Genomic DNA, 26,396 nt, shown 5'->3' on the forward strand with positions numbered 1-26,396 from the left:
TTCACTAAAGCATATTCTATTAATTCACTTCCACACATCCCAAATTCTCGTCAAGTTGAATCTAGCATTATTTGAGATCAACTTAATGACCCTCAAAATTGAACTACATGAAATTTTCTATACATAGATCGAAGACATTCATCAAAATGAGAGTATTCATTTTTAGACAATAACAAATAATTTTATCATGATATCTAACATTATTTCTCAATCTCAATTGATACTACAACTAAATTACTCTAATTGATGAATAGATATCACATTATTATAATAAATTTTCTCTTTATTTCTATTCATACAAGAATCAAAACAATTTTTTTTTTATGATCATATGCATTATTTCTCATTTTATTCCCCTTTATGATGGATCTTAATGATTGGCCATGGAAGAAGAAAGGAACTTTCATCTATTTGGGCCTGGTCAACCAAATTACTTTTCAAATTGTTCCTTGAAGGCCAATTCGTCTGTTTTTGCTTTCTTCACCTGCAATCTATGACTTTGAACACCACTTGAAAGTTTTAAAAAGCCAGCGCGTATAATCAGAGTACTAGTCTTCTTTCCGCGTCAGAATTTACTCGAAGTTTGGACCCGGTGCACGGCGCTTGCATAGATTATTTATAACCTCGGAAGTAAGGAATTCCCTAATAGCGGAAGAAAAAGGAAACTGAAATAGCTTGGAAAGGTTATCCAGTGTCTCCATGGCTGAATCAAAGCGAGTGGTGGTGGTGGGAGGTGGAATTGCAGGTGCACATGTCGTTAGATCTCTGCAATTTCACGCAAATGTCACTCTTATTGATCCGTATGTGAATTCCTCCTAAACCCAATACATTTTTTTTTAAAGTTTGTTTATAGTCAATAAATATGATCATATATGAATTCTTGAGCAGACCTATGCCAAAATTTCTCAGTTCTGTTTGTTTATAGTCTATTAATATGATCATATGTGGACCGTTAACAGGAAGGAGTATTTTGAAATACCATGGGCTATGCTGAGATGTATGGTGGAACCGAAATTTGCAGAGAGGTCTCTGTGTAATCACAATGATTATTTAGCAAATGCCCGGCTGATTATCAGTAGTGCTGCGAGTGCTACTGATACAGATGTTGTCACAGAATCAGGAGAACGCGTTCCCTATGATTATCTGGTGATTGCTACAGGGAGTACATTTAATGGGTCCATCTCCAAACAAGACAGGATTAAACAGTTTGAGTCAGGTTAGCACAAATCATTTGTGAAATTAAACAGAATTAGATTTTATCTGCCGTCTAGGAGAAAAATAGATAATGGTGTTCATATAGAATAAATTTCAGTTCACTAGTTTAGGTTTTTTTCTTTTGGGGTTTCCTTTTTGTATAGTGCCTTTGGGATCTTTTGCCTGTCAAGTCAAGTGAAGCAACAAGATAAATTTTCTGACAAGCTTTAAAAGTCCATGAGCACAGTGGCCCAGCAAGGGCTTGAATTTAGAAGGGTGAAGGGTTCAAACTCACAAACTCAATGGTCCAGCAAAGGTTTGAATCTAGAAGGATGAATGATTTAAACCCACAAATTCTATAATAGACCTTGGACCTTAGTGACAAAGTTAGCAACACCACGATTTAACCATCATATTATGTCATGAACATATCATTTACTTTAATTACCTATACACTTTAATAGCATAATAATTTAAACTAATAACCAAAACTAAAACAGCACCAAGAATGGTGCCCAAATATATTGATGATCTACAGCATAATAAATCTGATGGTATGCAACCTTACTCTCATACATTATAGGTGCTAAGGATATGTACAATATATAACAACACCTACTAATGACATTATGTCACAGGTACATAGTAGCAAAGAGCATAGAATTTTGCATGAAATTATGCTCACCCCCTTGCCCAATCAAAAAATTTTGAACTTTTTGGTTTGTTCATTCTTCCGTGTCTATAGGAACTTCTCTCTTTGATTGCATTTTCTACCTTATCCATGGTTTTGTTAGAAATGGAGATCCAAACTAATATAATTCACCATTTTCTTGAATGGCTTCAGATTATGACAAAATCAGCAGCGCCCGGACAGTTCTGATTATTGGAGGTGGACCAACTGGGGTTGAGCTAGCTGCAGAAATCAAGGTAGATTTCCCTGAGAAGAAGGTAGTTCTCATACATAAGGGTTCCAGACTCATTGATTTTCTTGGCCCAAAAGCTTCGCAGAAGACCTTGGATTGGTTAGTTTCCAAAAAGGTTGAGGTCCACCTGAACGAATACATTGATTTGGAAAGCCTCTCAGAGTCAACCACTACCTATACCACACAAAATGGGATGAATATATATGCAGATTGCCATTTCGTGTGTGTTGGAAGGCATGTTGCTTCATCCTGGCTTCAGAATTCTGTTTTCAAAGAATATGTTGATAAGCAAGGTCACATGAAAGTAGACGAATCTCTGCGTTTAAGAGGGAAAACTAATGTCTTTGCGGTTGGAGATATTACAGACATTAAGGTGGGCTGAAAGTTGCAATCATTGCTATCCTAGGACATAGAGGCTCTTTCTGTATGCATCCACGTTTTCTTTAAATCCCTTGACCAATATAAGTTTAATTCTAACTGAAATTATTTATAAACATATTCAGATCGATCTCTATATTGACTAGAGTATGGCTTTGATAAAACAGGAAATCAAGCAAGGTTTCTTGGCTGAGAAGCAAGCAAAAGTTGTGGTTAGCAATATTCAGATTTCACTTCACGGCTCCAACCGCAAGTTGAAAGCGTATAAAGCTGCCTCACCAATAGCAATTGTCTCTCTTGGAAGAAATGCTGGAGTTGCTCAGCTGCCGTTTGGTACTTTCATCGGTTGCCTTCCAGGCAGGATAAAGTCCAGAGACTTGTTTGTTGGAAAAACTCGTAAGGGATTAGGGATAGAGCCATAGACACACTATCAAAATTTTCCTGAGATTTCATCTGTGTCCTTGTATTTTTGCAGTCAGAGTCTAGTTTTTCCGTTATTAAATTGTGGGCTGAAGCTTTCAGTGTCTCATAGGCTGGAGCAAATCTGTGAGTTTGATTCAGCTTAGACTTTATAATTGATCTGTATAAATATTACTATATCAGGTGTACAAGTCACTTCTTAAATTGTTAGGTGGTTTTGCCTATTCTAGCCTTTGGGTTCTCTGTATTCAAGAGTTCAAAGCTGTAACGTCTTTGTTGCTTACACATGATCCTTGTCATGGAGTAAAGTGCTATTCTTATTATATGATAATTCAGAAGCATTGCATGTCTCAAAGGTTGTTTGTAGCAGGGTGAATCTATAAAGTATTACATCATGAAAATAACTAGAGTTTCTGAATATAATTGTTTCTCTTGTTTGATAGGAAAGGAAGCAACAGAACAATAAGACTCATTTGGGTCTTGAATGATTTGATTGTCTTTTTAAAATCCTGAAACTAGAGTCTAAGAAGTTTATTACGTGTTTGTCAGTATTTATGTGACACCTAGTCTTGGCTTGTTCCCATTAATAATGATTCTCTCCAGCTCTTCATTGTAACTGCATGTCTGTTTTGGGCTTCATGTAATTGTCTTTGATGTCTAGAGTAAAATATGGTACCATTCTGTCACAAATGTTATAGATTACTAAGACTCTACAAAACTCCCTTAACATTGATAATTATCTTTTATTATTTGATTTCATTCATGTCTATGTATTTGATTATAGTTGTCTAATGTAATATGCTATCAATTCTAATAAGCTTGTAGCTTGTCAGAAAGAAATACATGAACCAAAACCTCCTTTAAGATCCAAAATCAGGGGACTGAGTGTTAGATCTGTGAGAAGATGATTTACATTTGAGCCAGAGGCTAGAGGAGATCTTGCATAAAAGCTAGAAAGCTACGGCTGTGATCGTTCAAGTGTTAATACATCTGAAGCAAAGGAGATAGAAGATAGATGCCAAGCATATCTATGACAAAACATACTTATAATAGGACTACCTATGCTTTCAACATGATTGTTTTGAGTTTATTCTGCAATGCCATTTGCTTAATTCTTCTGAAGACGGTAACTGGTTTGTTAACTAATATAATGGAAGATTTCCAATGCATGATTTATGTAATATTATTTATCAACTCTTAAGTTTATTGATCAAACTGTTCAAAAAACCAAAAAGTTTATTAATCAAACCTTGACTTTTGCACTTATTTCCATAAAAAATCCACTGTTAAAATTTTCATTGATTCAATTTCAAGTTGATCAAGATCCAAGTCTGCTTGTGCACCCAGAAATAGATGTGAAATTGAAAGGAACATTTAAGATCTTCAATCTCCTGCACCAACATGCGGGTTGGTAATGCCCGATAATATTTTGAGAACACGAACAAGGTCAACATATTCTTAGATAACAGCTTCATTGACTACAGTGTGGCAGAAATTGTCATGAATGTTTAGTTTATGGATGACTTGAATCTTAGCCAAGGCACTTATAACTTTCCACATCCAGGTTGGTTTATTTAGAAGGTTGTATTTTATAAGGATTAGGTGGAACTGACATCACATTTAACTGACAAAATTTATTGTCTAAAATTAATTAGTTGCATGCTTTTGGGAAAATCCAAGTTTAGTACAGGTTGCCTATGAGTGACCCTTGTTGAATGGTTAGTTTTAGTTCCCATCTTAACCTAACTACATAACTCCCATTCATGGCATACAAGGGCTCATTTATAGAGCTACTTTGTGCAATCCTCACACCTGCTGTTTATTGTTTTCTAGACTGATGATGGATCATAGGATGTAATTTAAAATGTTGATGGAAAATTACAGTATTTTTCTAGAAGTTCTTCAAATAAATCTTATGGACTGTGAACGCTTGATGCTTATCATGATTAACCATGCTTAGTAATCTTATTGTGAGTTCTGGCATCTTTTTGTGCAATAATGTGGTTGATGAACATAATTTTCAGAAGACTCTAAGAGAAATTACTTTCTGGATATATGTGATGTTGTTGTATGAAGTAACGGAATGTGACCTATCCCGAGTTTTGCTTTTTGTGGAATTGCTTGTGTTCTTTTAAAAAACTGTGAGAAATCTTTTGGCATGCTGCTATAAACATGCTAAATCTAAAGATTATGGGTATACGGGTACCTTATGGAAATGCCAATATCCAGAGATTAGATGCACTCAAATCTTGAAATGTAGCAGCTGCATTTCTAAAAGTTCGTGGGACTTAATCAAAGCATTCTTGTCAAGGCTAGAGAAACAAATTCAAGAAATGGCATTGATGCTATTGATTAATTTAATAAGAGAGTTGTGGCCTAATATGTTTGTCTCCTTCCCTTGATAAAAAAATAATTTTAAAGATTGAACGAATGAAGCTATTAGTGTTTTCAACCGAAATTTCAATCCAAACATAAGAAGACTGCAGCCATATCATCACTAAGGTAATGGGTATGTTAAAAATCTACTTGAGCATGAAATTTGAAATTTGTCATAAAAATGAAAAGAAATGACAATACAGTTACAATATCAAGGACTGATAAAAGTTGTGTTTAGATAAACATATTGATTACAAAGCATGCCATTTTCAATGAACATTTTGTTGTCAACTTATTGATGGGAAAAACTAATGAATCCAATATGATGATATCAAAAGTAGAGATAATAGAACCATAAATAAATATTATCTAATCACCATTAACTCTTAAATAACAAAAGATGCTCTGCAACTGCTTTCCTCCTTTCCCTCTATTTTTTTTGAATTTTGCCCATGGAATTTGCCATGGAATTTGCCATGGAGGGGGGCCCTGCCCCACCTGATCCCAAGGCTTGTCCCGTGGTGCCTTCAGACAGCCCTACCTCGGTCCCTATTGAGTCTTTGGTTGATGTTCAACTTGCCTCTTCGTCTTCTAAAAAAGTGGAGGTGAGTGCTTCCCAGTGCAATGTGCTGGCTACAGAGAACAATGATGCCCCCCTTGTGGGTATTGGGAATATGGAGCATGCGCTTCCAAAAAAAGTCTGCATCCCAAGGGTTGGAAATTTGTGCTCGTGGGTGGTAATTTTGCTCAGGCTCCCCCTAAAATACCCCCTGCTTACTTGCACTGAGAGGATGGTACAACCATTGTGCTACCGGATTATGTGATGGAACGTATTGTGTCTTTTATGAATCTTACTTTGGTTGGTAAGTTTTCTTCCTTTCGACCTTCCATTGAAATGGTTCGTAGTTGGGTTGCCATTAAGTGGAAGCTTAAAGGGAGTGTCGTGGTTAATGCAATGCCAGGTGGTCTCTTCCTTCTTAAATTTACTACAGAGGTTGACCTTATCATTGTTCTCTCTGCGAGACCAAGGTCCTATGGCAAGCATCATTTGTCCATGTGTAGATGGAAACCTGGATTCGACCCTTTAGCTGATCTTTACAAGACAACTCCTATTTGGGTGCACCTCTTAGGCCCCCTGCTGGAATTTTGGGATGAACAGATCTTCAGGTGGATAGGTAACTCCTTTGGCCATTTTGTTGTTGTTGATGAAGTAACAAAGGCTAAATCCAAGTTAGTCTTTACTCGCTTCTGTGTGAATGTTGATATCAACATTATCTCTTTGCAATCTAAGTTCAATAGTTGGACTCAAGCGATTGTGTATGAGAACACGACACTATTCTACCAGAAGTGTTCTAAGTTAGGGCATTTTATTTCTTAAGGAATATGTGTTAAGGAATTGTATCCTTGAAAAGAAGGTGGATATTTTACTCCCTTAGGAAGTGAAAATGATAGTTGTGGTCTTTCAGAAGGTGGCTGATTATATTTGGCCAGGTTCTTGTTTCTTTTTCAGTGAGGCTTATAGGGCCTCAAGTGGGATTGTCACCATGTGGGATCTGTATAAGTTCAAAGGAAACTTCATGGGAAGTATTGCTAGTAGTCTCTCTATAAGGTTTGAAGCGCCCAAGGTTTCTTGGTGTTTAGTGAATATTTATGCTCCCAACACCCGTCACAATTGATTGGTGGTTTGGGAGGATGTCGGGACTAAGATACTTCCAGCCATTGATGATGTCTAGATGGTTGCATGGGACTTTAATACTCCCCTATTCCCCTCACAGAAGTTAGGAGGGTTGGTTGATTACTTTGACAACATGTTGGATTTGGCTAATTTCATCAAGAAGACAAGTCTTCTGGACATTGACGTGTCTGGTCAGAATTTTACTTGGTCCAACCACAAGAAAGGGGACAATCTTATTTTGGTACACTTGGATAGATTCTTGGTCTCATCAAATTGGGAGTTGTGCTTTAACTCTTTCCTCTAGGCCCTTCATCGAATGGTTTCTGATCGTAATCCTCTCCTTCTGGAGTGGGTGTATAATGCTAGCAAGGGGCTAGTTCCTTTTCTCTTTGAAATCATGTGGACATCACACCCGAATTTTCGGGCCTATATCCATAATTGGTGGAATACCCCTGTGCAAGGCTCAACTATGTTTAAAGTGGCTAAGACACCCGACTTTATAAAACAAAAGGTAAAAGGCTAGAATAAATATACTTTGGGGACATTTTGGCTAAGGAAAAGGAGATTGATTCCAAATTGGTTGCTATTCAATCTCAAAATGCAAATGGGGATAGGTCAGAGATTTTGCATGAGGAGGAAAATATGAGGATGGAATGGAAAGAGAATATGAAAAGAGAGGAAATCTTTTGGAAATAGAAATCCAAGGTTCAATGGTTAAAAGAGAGGGATAGGAACTTTGCCTTCTTCCATAGGTTAGTCATGAAACATAGGAAGATGAACTCTATTCATTCCTTGGTGGATGATGGCCACCAGATTGTTACTGGTGATAACATGTTGGGGGAAATGGCTACCAGATATTTCTATAATACTTACAAAGAGGAAAACTCTATTATACCTCTTGCCTTGGAGGACCAGCTATTAGATTGAGTTTCAGGGTCCATTACTTTGGCAGGCAATGCATAGTTGTTAGCTCCAATTCTGAAGGAAGAGGTTAAGGTTGCTACCTTTTCTATGGGTTATCTCAAAGCCTCGGGTCTGAATGGCTTCCCCCCTGCGTTTTTTCAAGAATTCTGAGATATTGTGGGGTTTGACATAATAATGGTTACAAGAGAATTCTTCCGTACTGGTAAGATTCTGAAAAAAGTAAACAATTCTTTTATTGCTCTTGTTCCTGAAGTCCTTGAGCCAAAGGGTCTCTTCAATTTCAGACCTATCAGTCTTTGTAACACCATGTATAAGATATTTTCTAAGATTATGGTCAACAGACTTAAGTCATTGCTTAATAAATTTATTAGTTCCACTCATAAGGGGTTTGTCTAGGTAAGGAAAATTCTTGATGCAACTATTACCATTCATGAGATTATTCATTCAATGGATAGGTGTTGGCATTCAGGGATGGTTCTAAAATTTGATATTTCCAAGGCCTGTGATAGAGTTAGATGGAATTTTCTCTTCAAGGTCCTCCGAAAACTAGGTTTCCAGGACAAGCCGATTGGCTTAATTAAGGAATGCACAACCACTGTTAAATTCTCGGTCCTAGTTGATGGAACTCCTAGGGGCTTCTTTATTGCTGAAAAAAGTTTGAGGTAGGGGGACCCTCTTTCCTCATACCTCTTTATAATGCTGGCTGAAATTTTAGGGAGAAATTTTTTGAACATGGTGAATAGCAACATTTTGCAAGGGGTTAAGGCTACCTCTTCCTTATCTCCCTTTGTCCTTCAACAATTCATGGATGACACTATTATCTTTGGGGCGACTTTTGTGGTGGAGGCTAGAAGATGGAAGCTCTTTCTAAATTAGTCGGCCAACATATTGGGTCAATATATTAACTATGTGAAGAGTAGTATTTACTTTTTCCACATAGGGGAGGGGCTTCAAAACAAAATCAAGAATATCTTGGGCTACCAGAGCATGTCCCTCTTGGGCACCTACTTGGGCCTCCCTCTAACTATCAAGGAGGTGGTCCCCTCTTTCCAGAACTCTATCTTAGAACGACTGGAAAGGAAGCTTGTAGGGTGGAAGGGTAAGCTTCTCAATGGAGGTGAAAAATTGCAACTCTTGGCAGCCTCCCTTAAAGGCATATTGGTGTACTACCTCTCCCTCTTCAAGATCCCCACCTCCTTTGTTGAAAAACAAGACAAAATCCAAAGAAATTTTTTATGGGCAAGGATAAAAGAAAAGAAAAAAAATGGCCTTGGTTAATTGGGATATGGTTTGCCACCCCAAGAAATTTGGTGGCTTGTGAATAAGGAAAGTTAACCTTCTTAATAGGGCACTCTTAGCAAAATTGGGATGGGCTCTCTCCTTAGATGAAAATGATTGGTGTAGAATTATGAGAACCAAGTAACTGAATTCGGGTAGTTTTTTCAGAACCCTCTTCTTTACTAGTCTCCCAAGTGGTTCTAGAATTTGGAACAATATTATCAAATGCAGAGGCTTGCTCTCTATGGAATTAAGGTGGCAAATTGGTAATGGTCAACATATTTGGTTCTGGGAGGATAATTGGTTAGAAGTTGAGCGCCTGTCATCTCATTCTAATCTTAAGCTATTAAAGATAGTGCTTTGGCCTTATTTGGTCCTTGGGTGATTGACTATATTTCTCCGCATAAGCCCTGGTCAACCATTTCGCAATGTTGTCAATCCGAACCCCACATTCTCCATTTGGCTACCTAGTAACAATAGCTTTTGCAGCGCGTCAAAATCCCAATCTTCAATGAGGAAGATCTGTTTGTCTGGTCCAAAAACTTGAAAGGCAATTTCTCTGTCAAATCAGCTTACCTTTTGCTATTGAAAGAAGGTACTCTTTGTGAACTTTGGAGGAAAGTTTGGATCCCTTATCTTATCCCAAAAGTCAACTTTTTTTGGTGGATGGTGATGCATAACAAGATCCTCACAGAAGACAATCTTATTAAAAGAGGCTTTCAACTCCCAAACATATGTGCCTTATGTAAACTTGAGGAAGAATCCATCCCCCACATTTTCTACCACTATCAATTCGCTTTCAATCCGTCCATTAAAGAACTTAATAATCTGGAGATACATCAATCATGACCCTCAAGCTCATGCCCTTGATTGAATTTGCCCTTCCTATCACCCCCTCATTGTTGAACTCTGGAGGCATATCCCCTCGTATCTTGTGTGGAGCATCTGGAAAGAGAGGAATAATAGAAAATTTAGGGGTGAAGAAAGATTTGTTGATGAGGTGTTTAGTAGTTTTTCTAAGATGCTTCTGGAGAATATTTCAATTTGTAATTGGCCTTGTCCCTCCTTTTCCCCTATGGCTTTTGATGATAGAATGACTAAGAATTGGAATCTTCCCCCCTCATATGCTAGATTTGACAATTCTAAGAGGCTAAAGAGGCTAAATACCATATGGGCTCCTGCTATAGAGGGGAGACACAAGCTCAATTTCGATGGTGCTGCTAGGTAGGGACTGGTTGTTGTTTGAATCATAAGGTCAGAGACAGGTACTATAGTGGTTGCTTACTCTGGGAATATTAGGGTCAGCACTAGCAACTAAGCTGATGCAACAAATTTGTTGTGGGGTTTGAAGTTCGTCCTCTCTATCGATATTCGCAACTTGGATATTAAAGGTGATTCCAAGCTCATTATTCACATAGTTAATGGTTGTAATAGGGTTGGCTGGTTGATTGATGGAATAATAAGAGATATTGAAAGTTGTTTTTAGGCCTGGATACTTATGTTTTAAAATGTGCTTATAGATAGGATAATAAAGTGGTTGATGCTATGGCGGCTTTGGGTCTAGGGTTGGATGGTCTCAAATGTTGGAGGAAGAGGAGCTGCTTGTTGAATAATATCCAAAAACTCCTCTTGGAGGAGAGTAGGCTTAATCTTCATATTAAATGACTAGTTACTGGTGTACCTAGTTGTGTGCTACCTTCCTTGGCTTGGTTATTCTGTGGTCAAGGTGGGGGTTTCTAGGTTTAAATTTGAATACCTTTTGACAGGAAGGTAATTTGTATTGGCACATATTTCAAATTAGTGGAACAACTATTTGCAAGAAGGGGCTTGCCGTCGGGTATTTGGCTTTGCCTCAGTGGTGAAGTAGGCAGGGCCTTGATTACACTTGCCTTACAACTTGGTGGTTGAGGAGGTTATTGTTGACGGGGATGCTTAGGTGGAAGAGTGGGCGGGACCCATGACTTACCTTTGAGATGTTGATGTCGTGGACCCAGGATTTGTGGGCCACGATGATGAGGGGGCGTAGTGAGTGGGAACTTGGTTATACTTGGCTTTTGGATTGGCGGCAAAGGTTGTTCATGCTCACATGCATGTTGATGTGGAGGATCGTGTGGGATTATTGTGTTACCTTTGGGATATAGATGATGTGGACTCAAGTTTCGAGGGATAGTGGGGATGGCTCCAAGATTTGGTGGGAGCCTTGCATCATCATGAAAATGAGTTAGCTCCCCCATGCATGCCAAGCTTATGTGGCTCTTTCCAAAGAGGGCTTCATGATAACTAGTTGTTATCATTTTTGTCCAGGTTTAATTTTGATATGATTGAAGACTTTAAGATAATCATATTTTATTGTTTTTCTCTTGGGGTGGTAGTGAGCAAGCTAAAAAATCTTGCCAAAATCTGTCATTGGGTACTGCCAAAAATGACTGGCACATTTTGAATTTATAGGGATGGAGTTTTAATTATTATATCTCATACGATTCGCATTTTTAAAGGCTTTTCCATCAAAGGCAAAAAAATGGAAGAGGCACTCGAGTTTCGAACAACAAGAGTGTTTGGCCTAGTTCTTTAGCGAGAAAGAAGAACCGCTGAAGCTGCAGGGGGACTTTGCTTGTGAAAATTTGGTAGAGCCATGGAATAAGGCGTGCGTTGTGACCTAATCACACATCGCCCCATCCCAGATAGGGACCCCCTAGCTTTTAGGCCCTTTCAGTCGTTTGGTCTTGGTTTTTGGGTGTGTTGGTAGCAGTCTCTTCAATCTCTCTGTGTTGCAAGTGTTTGGAGGTCAGTTAGAGTTAGTCTGCTTCTTTGTCGAGCGAATTTTATGAAGTCTAGGGCCTATTTTGTCCTTTTTCTAGGGTTTTGCCCTTTGTCCTAGATTTTAGGGGTTCCTGTTAGGGTTTTGGGAAAACTAAGCATATGACTGGAATCGGGACCCTTCAAGGGACCTCCCAGTGAAATTTGAGCCCAAACAGAGCAACTTTCTATTTTTAGAAAGTCCCTATTTTTTAGGGATTTTTTCGAGTCCCGGAATGTCGCCATTTTGCCAAAAATCAAACTTACTATTTTTAGTAATTTCTATTTTTAGTAAGTTTCTGTTTATAGTAAGTCATTTCTGCACCCTGTCTAGGGATCTAACGCTGACAACTGGAAAGTTTCTATTTTTGGAAAGTTATTACCGACAGGATCAATCAGCCAAGGCGACAGGGATCAGGCATTCACAAACATTTCTAATTCCGGAAAGTCAAACAATAGACAAAGATAGCCAGAAATGGGTCAAGTGCTGGAAATCCATGCCTAAAATGGAAAGCTCAGGAAAGCACTTCAAAAGCACAGGAGGTCAAAATATTCTAAGTCTGGAAGCCATTCACAGGAGGAAAAATCCACCAGTCCATGAACATGGCCAAAATGCGCCCAAGACTGGGTTGGGGCGCTGAAATAAAAAATGCATTCACAAATGGAAAATTCCATGTATCCATGGACAAGGCTAAAATGCGCCCAAGGCTGGGCTGGGGCACCAAAACCAAGAAGGCATTCACAAGTGGAAAAATCCACCAGTCCATGGACATGGCCAAAATGCACCCAAGACTGGGTTGGGGCGCTGAAATAAAAAATGCATTCACAAGTGGAAAATTCCATGTATCCATGGACAAGGCTAAAATGCGCCCAAGGCTGGGCTGGGGCGCCAAAACCAAGAAGGCATTCACAAGTGGAAAAATCCACCAGTCCATGGACATGGCCAAAATGCGCCCAAGACTGGGCTGGGGCGCCAAAACCAAGAATGCATTCACAGGAGGAAAATTCCATGTATCCATGGACAAGGCTAAAATGCGCCCAAGACTGGGCTGGGGCGCCAAAACCAAGAATGCATTCACAGGAGGAAAATTCCATGTATCCATGGACAGGGCTAAAATGCGCCCAAGGCTGGACTGGGGCGCCAAAACCAAGATGCCATTCACAGGAGGAAAATTCCACTAGTCCATGGACAGGGCTAAAATGCGCCCAAGACTGGGCTGGGGCGCTGAATTCAAGAATGCATTCACAAATGAAAAATCCATGAATCCATGGACGTAGTGAAAATTTCACCCGAGCTAAAAAATTGGAATTTTGCCTAAGGCATGGAATCCAAGGAGTCAAGGAGCAATAAAAAACAGAATTCCCCTCGGGCGAATTTTCGATTATCCTATTTTTAGACACCAAATCCCGACCAAATGTGGAAAATTTTATAGATTTGGAACCGAGATGAAATTCCCCATCCAATGAACCTGACTCCTAAATTTTAGGAAGATCCCTAAAAAATAGGGATGTGGAGAAAAGCCATGAAAGTTCCTTCGACAACAGGAGATGACAAGTTGGAGTAGAATCGAGCAAATCCCGAGAAAAATCCTGCGATCTCCCTCCAAAATTGGAAAGAATGAAATCAATGAGTTGGCAGAAGGAATCTTCCAAGTATGGTGCATGACTTGGAGCATTTAAGGAAGATTCTAAATTTGAACTCACGCGCATGGGAAATTGCCTTTGCATGTCATAGTAATTGAAGAAAGTATGATGTGTCATGAATTCAGTTACTAATTAATGCCTCTTGAGAATTCTATATAAGATTGGAAAGGCATTTCATTTCTCACATGCAAGATTCAGGAAAGAAGAAGTGGAGAAGTGAAGAATATTCATACTTAGCCTCTATTTTCATCATTTCGAAGTGCTTCCAAGATGGCAGAACCAAGCAAGGCAGCTACTATCTCCAGGCAGGCATTGATCAAAGCAGAGATGAAGGGCTTTCTTCCTCATTCTCGGTTGAATTCAAGATGGGATGAAATTAGTGATACTAATCTAGGCACGTTCAACTTGGTTGCATTCAAGATCCGAATGTTCAGAATAGCAGGGCACAATCCATCCCCGATAGCTGTCAGAATTGTGAAAAGTGGAATAGTTGCAACAGCTGGCTTTCCTCTCGCTATTCAATGCCCAGATCTGGTCTTGGAATGTGCAGCACATTACAATCTGGAGCGGAAAACAATCTCAACACCAGATGGCAAGTTACGGGCAACATTGACTCCAGAGTCGATTGGTGAAGCTTTCAGAATCCCTTCACATTATTCCATGACGTACAGGACCAGCAGCGGAACTCAGGCAGTATATGAAGCAGGCCCCGCTAGGTGTGCTGATTTGATCAACAAGCAGTGGTTGCTGAAGCCTAGAGTGCACGCTTCCAAGATGCCCAAAACTCTAACAATTTTCGAGTTCAAGCAGGAGTATGTGGACCTGATAAAGATGCTAAGCAGAGTAATGGGATGCTCACATTCGGTGAACTTTGAGCCCTGAATGTTCTTCTATATAGATGAGATCATGAATTCAAATACACTGATCAACTGGGCTAGATTGATCAGTCACTACTTGCATGAACAATTGAAGAACCTGAAAGAGAAAAGGTCCTAGTCCTTTTTCATGAGCTCCTACCTGTTCTATATGCTTGCATGAAGGGGAGGATTCAATGGGCTGCCAGCGAAAGGAATCATGGGTTGCGGACCAGCTCAGCTGAAGGTGCATGAATGTTATCCTTAGCTACATCTCCACAATATGAATTCTTACAAGCTGGCGAATGACACCTTCACCATGTACCTGACACGACTTATGCAAAATAAGTTACACATGAGGTTGTCTCCACAAGCAAGTGCCTTGGTCCAGAGGTATGGCACTGCGTTCCTGCAACTCCCCAAATTCACCTACATCAGGACGCAAGGGTTCTCCTTCCAGTCTTACAAATTGCCCAGATACCCGTCAAACAAGCTTATATTGCTCGAGCTCATGAGGCAATTAACTGCCTATGATCAGCTGCAGAAGAAGAAGAAGCGATCTATTGAATTTTCAATTGTCTTGGGGGATTTCATGGAGATGTGCCCAGGTTTGGAGGCCGTTGAAAGTGCAGCAGGGGAATTGGCATTCTATCGCCTACCATTTTACACATCCAGGGCCCAATATGATCCTTACAGCCAGATTAGGAAGGTTGCCAGTGTCAAATTCATACACAGATTTCACTTAGAGGATTACTGGGCAAGTGCCGAGGATGACCTTGAGGTCAGGAGAAGAATGCATTCCAGACTCCCCCTCAACACTATCAGAATAAGTGAAATTCATCAGGTACCAGATCAGGTGAAGGAAGATTCAGATTTGACGCAACCCGAATTCGAGAAAGTGAAGGATCAACCTATCCAGTTGCCAAATTGGTCAGAGCCTGAGGTAGATGATTTGAACATCTTAGCTAGACCAGTGCTAAAATTCACCAAGCACTGGATTGACAGGCAGATAAGAAAGCTGGTAGAAGACAATGTCCATTTGACATACCAGCTTATGGGAAATCTGGACTCCCATAGTGAGGCGACTGAAGGCTCTTCTCAGGTTCAGGCAGGAAGAGAAGCTCGGATGGACAAAGAAAAAAATGCCCCAAAGAGGCCAAGAGCAACAAAGATGAAGGATATCCAACAGTAAATCCCACACAAGGTTCAACAGGAAGCCCAACAAGAGGAACCTCCACAAAAGAGGACAAGGATAGGAAGGGAGCATTCACCAATTAGATCCTCGAGCGTATGAGAAGTGGAGATGTTCCCACATCCCGCAGGACCACTTCCGGGGGATGTTCCAGCACCTGATATACTCAGCATCAATGCTTCACAACACCATCATCAGCCAAGAAGTCAGAGGCAAGGAAGTTCCTCGCACCAGGAAGAAGTTCACCAGGATAGCTTCGTGGAGACTATCCTTGGTGAAATGGAAGAGGAATCTCAGGAACAGGAGCATGCAGACAATCATAGCCATTCCATCCCCGCGCCAGATTGGTTAGTAGGCAGATTGGGGAATGAAGCAGAAGGAGGAACCAATCCTGCTCAGGAGTTAGAGGAATTATTGAAGAGAATGGATCGACCACTGGAAAGAAAGGCCCCCCGGAAGTTTTCCAAGGTAGTCAGGGAAGAATTTGGATCCCGGACCTTGCACATTGCTGAACCTGCAGTGGATAAGGATAGGAGTGAGATTAGGCAAGAGGATTACGTCATCAGATAGGTTGATCTGGCCCATGCTTCCACCGGTCAAGTTGTGGGGGATTTTGAAGATTCCTCCTTGGCCATGAAGGAGAAGTTGCTGAAGTCAAAGGCAAAATGTAAGCGGTTAAGGGAGGAAAACATATTTTTATGCGAATACATCAGGAGTTTCAAAAGACCCCTCAGGGAAGTAGGTCCTTCATCCACTCCTCCTCCCTTCCTTCCCAAGGAAGTAGTTGATGATGCAGAACTTATTAGAGCAATGGCACAAAATTCCCGGGAATGGGTAGAGGATGTCTATGCTGAGGCAGGAAAATTCGTGGAGGATCTAGCTCAGCTCCATTCGAGGTTCGTGGCCCTCCTAAGCAGATTAGAAACGGCGGAAGGACTATGGGAGGATGTTGATGTCTACCAAGACTTGACCATTTCCTGGCTCAGGGCTCTGACGAAAACTCCAAGGCAAACTCTGGTGGATAGGAAAGTGATCCAAGAGAATGAAGCCTATGACTTTCCCCAATGGTTCTACGCCATCTGTTCAGGAAAGAACACCCTTGACAAATTCAGCATTGACTCTGTCACCTTGAAGGAATCTATCAGAGGGATACAGGAAGAAATCCTTGGTGCCATGGAAGCTTTATTTTCAAGGAAACTCAGTGACGAAGGAATAACGATGAACTCCTTGAAATCCCAGTTGCACGATTTCTTCTTTGTTGGCTCATTCCCTAAGAAACATTTTGCAAATGTTTCTTCATTCTCCAGTATGATGAAGAAAACGCAGGAAGTCATGGCAGAGTGGGAAAGCTTCTTTTCCAGAAGCGAAGAAGAAATTGCCTTGATGGAATTCAACATTGAGAATGTGCCAAGTGTCTCCATTGGAGAACTAGAAGTTGTCGTCGGTAGATTCATTGCATACGCCATTAATGAACGAGATAATGGTCGTCTATTTTTGGATGAAAGTCTTTTGACTGAGTAGTAATGGCATACTTATTGCTGAAGGAATATTGACCAGGCATGGACCAATCAACGCATGCCACCACTGGATAGGGAATCTTCTTGCATGTCGCCTTCCCATTATGGTTTTATGACATATTCTTCATGCATGCCGCCGTCACTTGGAGAATGATGGGCATTTATGATGGTGTCGGTTATATTCTGGGCATGGTCAACATCATGAGGCATTTAATGTACTGAGTGGGCGCTATTTTAGGCTTTTTTGATTAATTGTGCATGGGCATAATGGGTTATTAATTGCAGATTCCCACCTTGTTGCACCTTGAGTGGGGAATCTTTAAGGCAAACCCTAATTAGGGTTTTTGCATGTAATCATGGCTTGAGGCCTATATAAGGGGGTGACCCCCTCATTTGTAATCAGGAGAGACTATCGTCAGAGATTGTTGCTAGGAGTTTTTGAAGCAAACACTTAATACATTGTTCAATTGTTGGTGTGTTCTTGTGTTGTTTTGGAGCTCGCATGGTCTCATTCTCTTCATAGATTAGATTTGCTTTCATGCTGTTAGACGAACTGGATTTGATAGGATTGCTTGTTGCAAAATTCGTGCTCATACTTTTGGTATGCAGCTGATTGTTGCATACCGTGCAAAGTTAGCCTGAGCCTCTGTTATATGTGTAAGTTTAACTTCGATTATCAGAAGAAGTTGTTCGATTTGATGGTTTCTCTTGATGATTTGAAAATCCTTAAACACACCCCCCTGAAGATTGCACTGCCTTCGTGTAGTTGTGCGTTGCTGGCAAAGCGAAGCATGGTTGGATTTTGCGCAAGTTATCCTGTCTCTTTGTTCATAGGTTTAGATTACTTTTAGTTTAGTCTTTCTCTACCCTATTCCTATTTACTTTCTGCATAATTCAAAATCCGAAAGATCCAAAACTAGAGCTTTTATTGCAAATCATCCGTATAAAAATCTTTGAGCTCGCATAAGTTTCTTCAACATACGTAAGGCCCCTTGGGTTATCAGCAAACCCATCAAACAACTGAGTCACATCCACACACTGAAGGAACCTTGGGAATTAGCCGTTTGAACTTTAAGTAATCCTAGCATATAGACCAATCTTGATCAAGAGAGGATAAGGTGACCATTGGTGACTTTATTCTGTGTTAGACGCAGTCATAAAAAACACGTCAACAGTGTGCCTTATGATTTTGAAGTTTTTTACTTTAGAGGCTAGGTTTAAGGTTTACTACTTCTATCACTTCCCTCTATTAAACCATTTTCAATCATGACTTTCTCTTGCTTCCTTTTTTCCTACTTACATCTCTTGAGAGCTCAGTGCTTGAAGCCTTGGAGGTGGCCAGATCCCATGGTCGGAAATCTATTCCGCTCCATCAGGGCTTGATTTTTTGTCTGTACCATTTTCATCTTGCTCTTAGCCCTCCTAGAAAACTATTAACTCTTGAGCATGAAGCCCTTGGTTTTGTTCCCCCCCTTGTGGCTACTATTCTTGACTCCCCGGGGGGCGGTAGAAAGAAATGTTTTAAATTGCCTTTTTCTATCAAAAATCCCTCTCACCCTAGCTCTTCGACGACTCCTAATCTTGACCCCATAGCTATCCTGCACCAAACCACCTCCTTTGAGATTGAGAAGAAGAGGAAGACCCAAGGTCCACACCCCTTGCCAAAAAACAAAGAATTGAGATCAATAGTGAGGGTGAAATGGAGGCCAGGGAGGATGTTAGTAAAAGTGTCAGTGTCAGTTGTAGGCATTCCAATTGACAAGCCAGTTGCCTGATAGGAAGTGCTATGAAACAAAATATTGTGGAGTATGAGGAGTCTGTTGAGAATGAGGATGCAGAGGAAATTGAAGAGACCGAGGATGGTACCTAGAAAGTTGGCAGTTCGACTAAATCAACCGATGAGGATTCGGATCAAAGTCAAAGGACTCAACCCCTGGACCTTACACATGAAGTGATTCCTAAGGAGGTGGAGATTAAAGGGGTAAATGTGAATGTTTGTGCATTGGGTGCAAGTCTATGGAGGCGGATTTGGATGCCTTAAAGAAGAAGGTGACCAAGCTGGAACAGAAGATGGTGAGTATCTCCATGTTTTGTCTGCGGGTGATGCACAATTTGGCCACCTCTATGTGCTTGATCCAGAAAAAGGTTCTAGGTAAGGATGTAGACACTGAAGGGAACTATAAGGAACTATTTAAGTTCCTTCTGAAGATTGGAGAAATGTTCTCTTGAGCAGGTTAATTAGGCCAGTATTTATGGTCTTTTTGTGGTCTCCTGCTACTTCTAAAACTCGGGTTCGATGTTTTTATAATGGTTTCTATATATGCTATTAAGACTTTATACTCTCGATACTTTAGATATCGTTGCTAGTTTTGTGCTAAAGTGTTGTTATTGTTAATGATGCCTAAGGGTTGTTTGTGTAAGGGCCAACACCCTTGTTTTGCTACTTACTAATATAAAAAACAAAAGAAAATAATTGATAGATATTTTTTGTCCCACCTTGAAAGAAAATAATTGTCATTTTCTCATGTTCTACAAACAAATACAAGCTTTATTCAGTGTTTAATTCTTGGGGAACCACTTGCCTTAGTGGATGATATGAAGCTTGTCAACTTGATAGAAAGTTATCACCTATCGTAAAGTGTGTTTGCATTATGGACCCACAATCTAATTTGTCATTATCAGTGCCACTAAATGGAGATTCAACTCTAAAAGCTCTAGTTTTTTTTGTTGCATCTAATTTGTCTTGAAATGATGGGAAATGCACTTGAAGAAGCTCTATGTTGAGACAAGTTGTAGCCAATGGAAAAAGTACATTGGTTTGACTTCAAACTCTAATGACCACCCACCCCTAAGTCATGATAGTGGGAAACACATTTACAATTCATCTTGAAACAATACTCAAGGCTAAATTGTTTCTCCTTTTGTTGTGTCCCCTTTCCAAAATTTGAGCCATAAAGATGACCTCTAAACTATTTCTCTTTCTTTTAGGCGAAATGATAAGGCAAGGGAAATGATAATAATTTTTATTAAGTTGAGCTTAGTATTTCTAATTTTATGGGACAACTTGATATATTTAATAATTAATCAAAAAGTTTTTTAACATTTAATAATAAAAAGTTTTTAAATTGTGGGCCTGATTTGAAGAGTTAGTTAAAAGGGTCCCTTGGCTTCAAGGAAATCATGACGTCATTTGTAAAATCAAAATTTCAAGAATTTAAGCATTGTGTTCAATTTTCACATTTGAGGACAAAATCCCTTAGCATTTTGAGGATCTTGGAGCATAGAAACCCTCTTGGATTTTATCATGGAATTTGATGATGAAAACCCTCATCTCAACTTTGGACAATTCCATTCACGAATTGTATATGAGTTGATTTTAGCAATTTCATTCTGATTTCCAAATTTGGAGTGGTTAAATTTACAAGAAAATATTGTATTTGTGAATCATTGTTTATTTAAAATATTATGTTGTTCATAATTATTTATTATTGAGATTGAGGCACCAACATTCCATGGAGGTCCATACAAATTTAGAGGCAATTATACATCATTATCAATTGTGATTGATGTATTCTATTCAATATCTGGGTGCACCATCATCATTAATTGTTGTCTCATTCATTAAAACCACCCATACAACATAACCTCTACTACAACCATACAACTACTTGCTACAACCATACCTTTCAAATTTCTATTCATACCAACAATCCATATAGATTGTTCTTAGGTTAATCAGTCATACCATCAACCTTTTCATTTTCTAGCAATTGCAACTAAAATAAATTAATTTTAGAGGCTGCTTATTGCTGTTTTAATACATATCTAAAGTAAAATTCAACCTTTTCATTTTCTAACAATTGCAACTAAAATTAATTAATTTTAGAGGCTGCTTATTGCTGTTTTAATACAGATCTAAAGTAAAATTGGTGAGTTAGGGTTTATATCAATCATAAATCAATGACTTTGTTTGATAGGTTTGACTGTGTAGACTCTAAATGTATCATTTAAAAAAAAATGATTTGTAATTTTTTTCAATAAGTTTTAAAAAAAATTTATGTGGTTTGTAACATTTATTTCATAATGCATAACTTTTTTTAAGATAAAATTATAAATTATTAAATATAGATATTTTTTCAAATTATTTCAAGATACACAAATTGCTTTATCTATTATTATTGAATTATTCTATTAGATAATAGTACTCTACAATCTCATTAGGATGATGTAGCATTTTAAATGTCAAAGCATCAACCAATGAGAAGCAAGAATTAAAATAGGTTGACCAAATTTCTTAATGTTTGTATTTTTGTTTGCATTTTCATGCAAAAATATTCTCCAACTAAGCCAAAAAAAATTTCAAATAATAATTTAAAAAATACATAAAATTATAAATATCAAACATATAAAAAGGTTAAATCTATAGCTTTAATTAAATATAATTGAATAATTAAAACTTATTATTATATAGTCATTAATAATAGAATAATTACTATGAATAATAGATGTTATTAATAACTAAAATTATAATAAGTTATTATTATATATCTATTATTATTATAATATAGATTAATTATTAAATGTATAATTATACATGATACTAGTCATCATAATTAGTATATTTAATTAATTGAAAATACTATTTGTATAGCTATTATAATTATATTGTTATTATTATAATATCTATTAATCAATTTTAATTTAATGATTAAAATATTATTATACATTGAACTTTAATTCTAATTTGACATACTCTTTTTTAACAAAACCTTTACATATCTAGTTTTTGTTACATACATAAATCATTATAGTTACAACATTGTTTAACTAAGCAATATGTTATAGATTTTACTGATTGACAATAACTAGATGGAATGCGTCTTTTGTTTACTTACTAAGAAAAAGCATTTTTAGCATTTTATGTTTTAATATTTAAATATAACTGTTTCCAGGTTAACCTTTTTTCAATACTATTTGTAGAAGATTTACTATATTATTACTACAATTATTATTTAGCATTGTCAAGAAAATGACAGTCTCTTGTTGTATCATGGTAATTCTATTTGTTGTTCTGAACCAAAGTTTGAAATACAAAAATTTGAGGACCAAGGTGGAGGGGTCCATCCTAGGACCTTCTATAATGGAAAGGCTAATCTAGAAAATTCTGGATTCACACTCCTCCTCCTAGGACCTTCTATAATGGAAAGGCTAATCTAGAAAATTCTGGATTCACACTCCTCCTAATCTCAGCTCTCTCTCTCTTCTAAAATCATGAACTTTATCCTTATTCGCACAAGATCATTACCAAGGTCCTTCCAGAAACAATGGAAGTACTTTATGTGAACCATCGGGGACCAAAACTTTTGTGTCAATTCCAAACTTGAATCGAACAAATTCCTACCATAAACTTTCACCTTATCTCTGTTCATATTGTCTAGTTCTATATGGTAATTGATCTGTGCTTCTGTCATATATAATTTATCAATCGTCTCTGCAGAGAATATATTTTAATATCTTATCATTTCTAAATTACTAATGAAAAAGAGGGTCCATTTTAATTACAAATCTCTTATACTATACCATTCAGTGGGGTTGGGTTTATCTTTTGAAGGGCTTTTCTTAAAGATCAACTGGTTCAATGGTTAAAGCTAATTGTTTTCAATTTTAAAATAAACTGAATAATTACCACTTTTATGTGTGAATGAGGTGATTGGTGAAATGGTAAGCTATCCTGCTTGAAAGAAGAAGGCTGTGGGTTTGAACCCTCTCCTTTTTACCCCTCCAAAAATAGGAACCAGTTGATCTTTAAGCAGAGCACTTTTATAAAGTATACTTGTTAAAATTTTACTTCACAGCATGTTGACACAAAAAGAAAGCATGTTCACTGGTAGGAATTTTCATGCGGCAAAGTTTCTTAAAACTGTGAAAACTGTGAATTTTGTAGTGTTACTTTGACACTTCAGAAAGACATCCCCAAAAGCAAGGGAAAAATGAGAGAATCCAACACCCTGGAGCTGTGTTTAAGTTCCACAGAATCCTATGTACAAGAAAATATTACTATTTACCTGCATGGGATAAGATCATGGGCACCAATATTTTTTCAACTCGGCATTTATACGTTTCTTGCAGTTACCTCAAAGAGATACCTTTGGTTGGTGCCATAAAATTCTGCTCAGTCAGGCATATTTGGAAATTCTGTCAATAACCTAAACCTTGCCCATCAGAAATAGAAATCTACTCTTGATATTTGCTAATGTGAGCTGCAAAAATGATAGGCTAGCAACATTGCCGGCATTTTCTCTGTGGCTCTTTGCAGAGTCAATTACTTGTGTATACTGAGAGCCACCTCTAATAGGTCGGATTATTTTTGCTTTCTCACAAATGGTGAATGATGCAGATCCTATTTTCAAATAGTCAAGAAGATGGAAGGATTAGCTCTCTATTTTTTACTGCTCAAGATATTGATGAAACCTCAACTTTCACCTTTTTCCTACACTATGGAAATTACCTGAGCTGTTTGAAGGAGGGTTCTCAGTAAACCTCAATGGATTAAGTTCCAAGTATCTAGCAGCCCGTAATTCAACCTTCAAGGACTCATTCTCTCTTGTAAGCTGCAGTAAAAGCAAATATTCAAATTCACTGCAAATATGGTTATCTTCTTTCTTTTTACCTTTTTAAATGGTTAAATGAACCTATCTGCTGAAATTGAAGTCTGGTAACCATTCTGCAATAGTATATTTGTTGAATTATCTTCTTTCCTAACACATTTTTTACAGAGCAAATAATGAATCTGTATTCTAAAAAATTAAAGAGATGAAGTCCGGTTAACATTCTACAATAATATATTTATTGAACTAAGAACGCATGCACTGATGCTTACCGTTTCATTGTTTTCTGATAATTGTTCCAATGACTTTTGCAAGATGAGAATTGTTTTGTTGATTTCTGCTTCACTAGAGACCAAAAGGTCTTTCCTGAACTCTGTATTGCATGACTCGAGAATGATTCCCTCCTCTACCAGTAAATCTCTAAGTAAATTGATAATCTCTTCAAGGACTGGAGTTCTTTTGGATAGGCTTTCCTTCAACTGCCCATTAAACAACATGCTAAAATCCCACTACTTTGCAACATAAGATTTAGTCTGGCCAGAAGGTTTTTGGTGCGACTTACCTTTCCTAATAGCCCATCCTTATTATAAGTTTTGATACAAGAGTCTGGATAATCCGTAGACATTTTGTTCATTTCACCTGAAAACAAAGAAAAGACAAAAAATAATCTTCCAGTATCGAAACTTTCTTAACAATTTCAGGCAGGAATTCACATCACATAATAATCTAGATTTTATTTTTACAAATTCATTTCAATACTTTCTTCAGCTCATTGAAAAAATTAAGTTCAGGAAAGTCTCAATATGGCATGTGATGTAATTGACATGTCATAGTCCAGAAATTGGCTCTAGAAAAAATATCTCCACATGCAATTACCCATACACAATAATCTCTTGATCTCATATATGTGTTTTTGCGACTTGAATTTTCCAGTTGATTTGTCAAATTTCTATTTTTACATGTACCCTCTTTTTCTTAAGGTTAGAAAATGACCTTTCTCAAGTGAGTGCAGACGGGCATTAAGCATGAGAAGTTGTCGACGAAGCTGCTCACACTCTTGTTCGTACTTGACAATTAATTGTTCTAACTCATGTTGCCCTCGTTCTTTATTAACTTTAGGCTTATTTCTAATTTGCTTTGCTCTGCAGGAAATATTGCATTTGGAAATATTACTACTAGAGCTTGAAGATATGCATTCCAAAAGCTAGTTATGTTATGAAAACACTGCTATGCTTCATTCCTTGGTCAAACATGATACCCTTGGAAAGCTTTAAAAAAGAATTGCATGGAGGACACGTTTTCTAATCAATGCAAATAAGATTCTTAAAGTCAAACTATCTATGAAAAAGGTTATATCATTAGTATGTTCTCATACCTGGTACCAAAGCGTAATGTAGACAAGCTCTCCGAGGCATTAAAGGAGCTTGGTGAGCAGCAGCATAGTAAAGCTGTTCGTGAATTTCCACCCTGGTCATGGAGATTTCTCAGATGAAAGTCACTGTACCAAACTATGGAAAATGCATGTGCAATGATGTATACTATGTAAGTGCTGTAGCTTAATGCAGAGAAGAATTCACTTACTAAAGACTCCTGTAAAATGCGGGTTAGCTTTGAATCACGGTAGGGAATATGGCAGGGCTTATCTGTAGGCATGCATAGTTCCAATTAGGCATGCATCAATCATTGTATGGCAATTAATCTGTAAGGAAAATATGTTATTATTGGTTGCCCACCAGTAGTCAATGCATTGATGACATTCCCCAGTGCAGAGAGTGACTTATTTATTGTCTTTGCTTCATGCAATATTTTTCCTTCAGCGCCTGTTTTTTCTACTTTTTCAGAGCCAGCAAGGTCCACAAGATAAAGCTTGCCAGTTTTTACACTGCATCATCATCATGGTGTCATTATCCTACCCATCTTGTACAACTGGAACCCAACTGTTTCTATGCTTGGATAAGTAGCACACATTTAATGTAATGAATAAACTATAATAGGAAACTTAAGAGAGGATAATATTTTTCTTGTGTCATTCCCAAAGAAGCAGATGCAGTCAAATTCTCCTTTCAATACCTACAGAAACAATATTTCACTATCCCTTTTATGTTTAAATGCCACTCTTCCAATTCCTGATCACAAAATATTAATATGCAAGAGTCTATTATGTATCAAGAAAATTTTCCTAAACAATCTCCCTAAACATTCTTGAAGCTGTTATATTATAAAAAATGCAAGCTCCCTGGTCCCTGGTCCCTGTAATTTTTAATTTTGGATACATCTTATACAGTACCTTTCTATGGCCTATGCTAATGATCATTTATTGAGGATTTGAGAACCAGGTCCAGATTTCAATGTAAAAGTACTACACATTTTAATTGTTCTAGATAGCCACACAACTTATTGAAGAATTGTAATCTATTATGAGGTAAGGGATGAAATTCTTAAAACATTTGCCTCTTCAGTGTGATATGATCAAATGCAAAAATTGAATTCCTCCATAACCCACAAATTATTCATTCTACAGTGCTTGTATTGCTTTTTAGGATCCCTCTCCTGATTGTGGACCTTGTAAATGCCTGTTACTACTTCTCTTCTATGACTAACCATAAATTGTAATAAT

The 26,396-nt window shown here is 38.0% G+C and overlaps 2 protein-coding genes across 9 annotated transcripts in view; one reads left to right on the forward strand and one right to left on the reverse strand.

Moving 5' to 3' along the window:
* Positions 1–444: 444 nt before the first annotated feature.
* On the forward strand, positions 445–3,270 carry LOC131041192 (uncharacterized). Its single transcript, XM_057974197.2, has 4 exons — positions 445–800; positions 960–1,216; positions 2,039–2,490; positions 2,663–3,270. The coding sequence occupies exons 1-4, from the start codon at positions 700–702 to the stop codon at positions 2,915–2,917; spliced, it is 1,065 nt and encodes a 354-aa protein (XP_057830180.1). The 5' UTR covers positions 445–699; the 3' UTR covers positions 2,918–3,270.
* A 19,699-nt stretch (positions 3,271–22,969) lies between these two features.
* LOC131041189 (kinesin-like protein KIN-1) overlaps positions 22,970–26,396 on the reverse strand; it is an 82,708-nt gene continuing 79,281 nt past the window's right edge. For 5 of the 8 annotated variants that reach the window (XM_057974191.2, XM_059213952.1, XM_059213951.1 and 2 more), the window contains 8 exons: positions 25,513–25,661; positions 25,361–25,422; positions 25,155–25,246; positions 24,773–24,921; positions 24,342–24,418; positions 24,052–24,258; positions 23,680–23,782; positions 22,970–23,571 (listed from right to left, as the gene is read on the reverse strand). In XM_057974191.2, the coding sequence (XP_057830174.2) occupies positions 23,378–23,571; positions 23,680–23,782; positions 24,052–24,258; positions 24,342–24,418; positions 24,773–24,921; positions 25,155–25,246; positions 25,361–25,422; positions 25,513–25,661 (1,033 nt within the window). In that variant the 3' untranslated portion in view covers positions 22,970–23,377. Of the gene's footprint in view, positions 23,572–23,678; positions 23,783–23,841; positions 23,930–24,051; positions 24,259–24,341; positions 24,419–24,772; positions 24,922–25,154; positions 25,247–25,360; positions 25,423–25,512; positions 25,662–26,396 lie in introns of those variants that run through there. The other 3 variants (XR_009104979.2, XM_057974193.2, XR_009104978.2) reach the window with 3 other exon arrangements.

The sequence above is a fragment of the Cryptomeria japonica genome, chromosome 11 (genome assembly GCF_030272615.1).
Source record: "Cryptomeria japonica chromosome 11, Sugi_1.0, whole genome shotgun sequence".
Lineage (NCBI taxonomy): Eukaryota > Viridiplantae > Streptophyta > Pinopsida > Cupressales > Cupressaceae > Cryptomeria > Cryptomeria japonica.

Excerpts from the sequence above, each read along its gene's own strand:
- LOC131041192 (XM_057974197.2), top strand. The coding sequence starts at position 700 with ATGGCTGAATCAAAGCGAGTGGTGGTGGTGGGAGGTGGAATTGCAGGT. Across the intron at positions 1,217-2,038 it reads GATTAAACAGTTTGAGTCAG|ATTATGACAAAATCAGCAGC; the intron begins GTTAGCACAAAT and ends GAATGGCTTCAG. Across the intron at positions 2,491-2,662 it reads GAGATATTACAGACATTAAG|GAAATCAAGCAAGGTTTCTT; the intron begins GTGGGCTGAAAG and ends TTGATAAAACAG.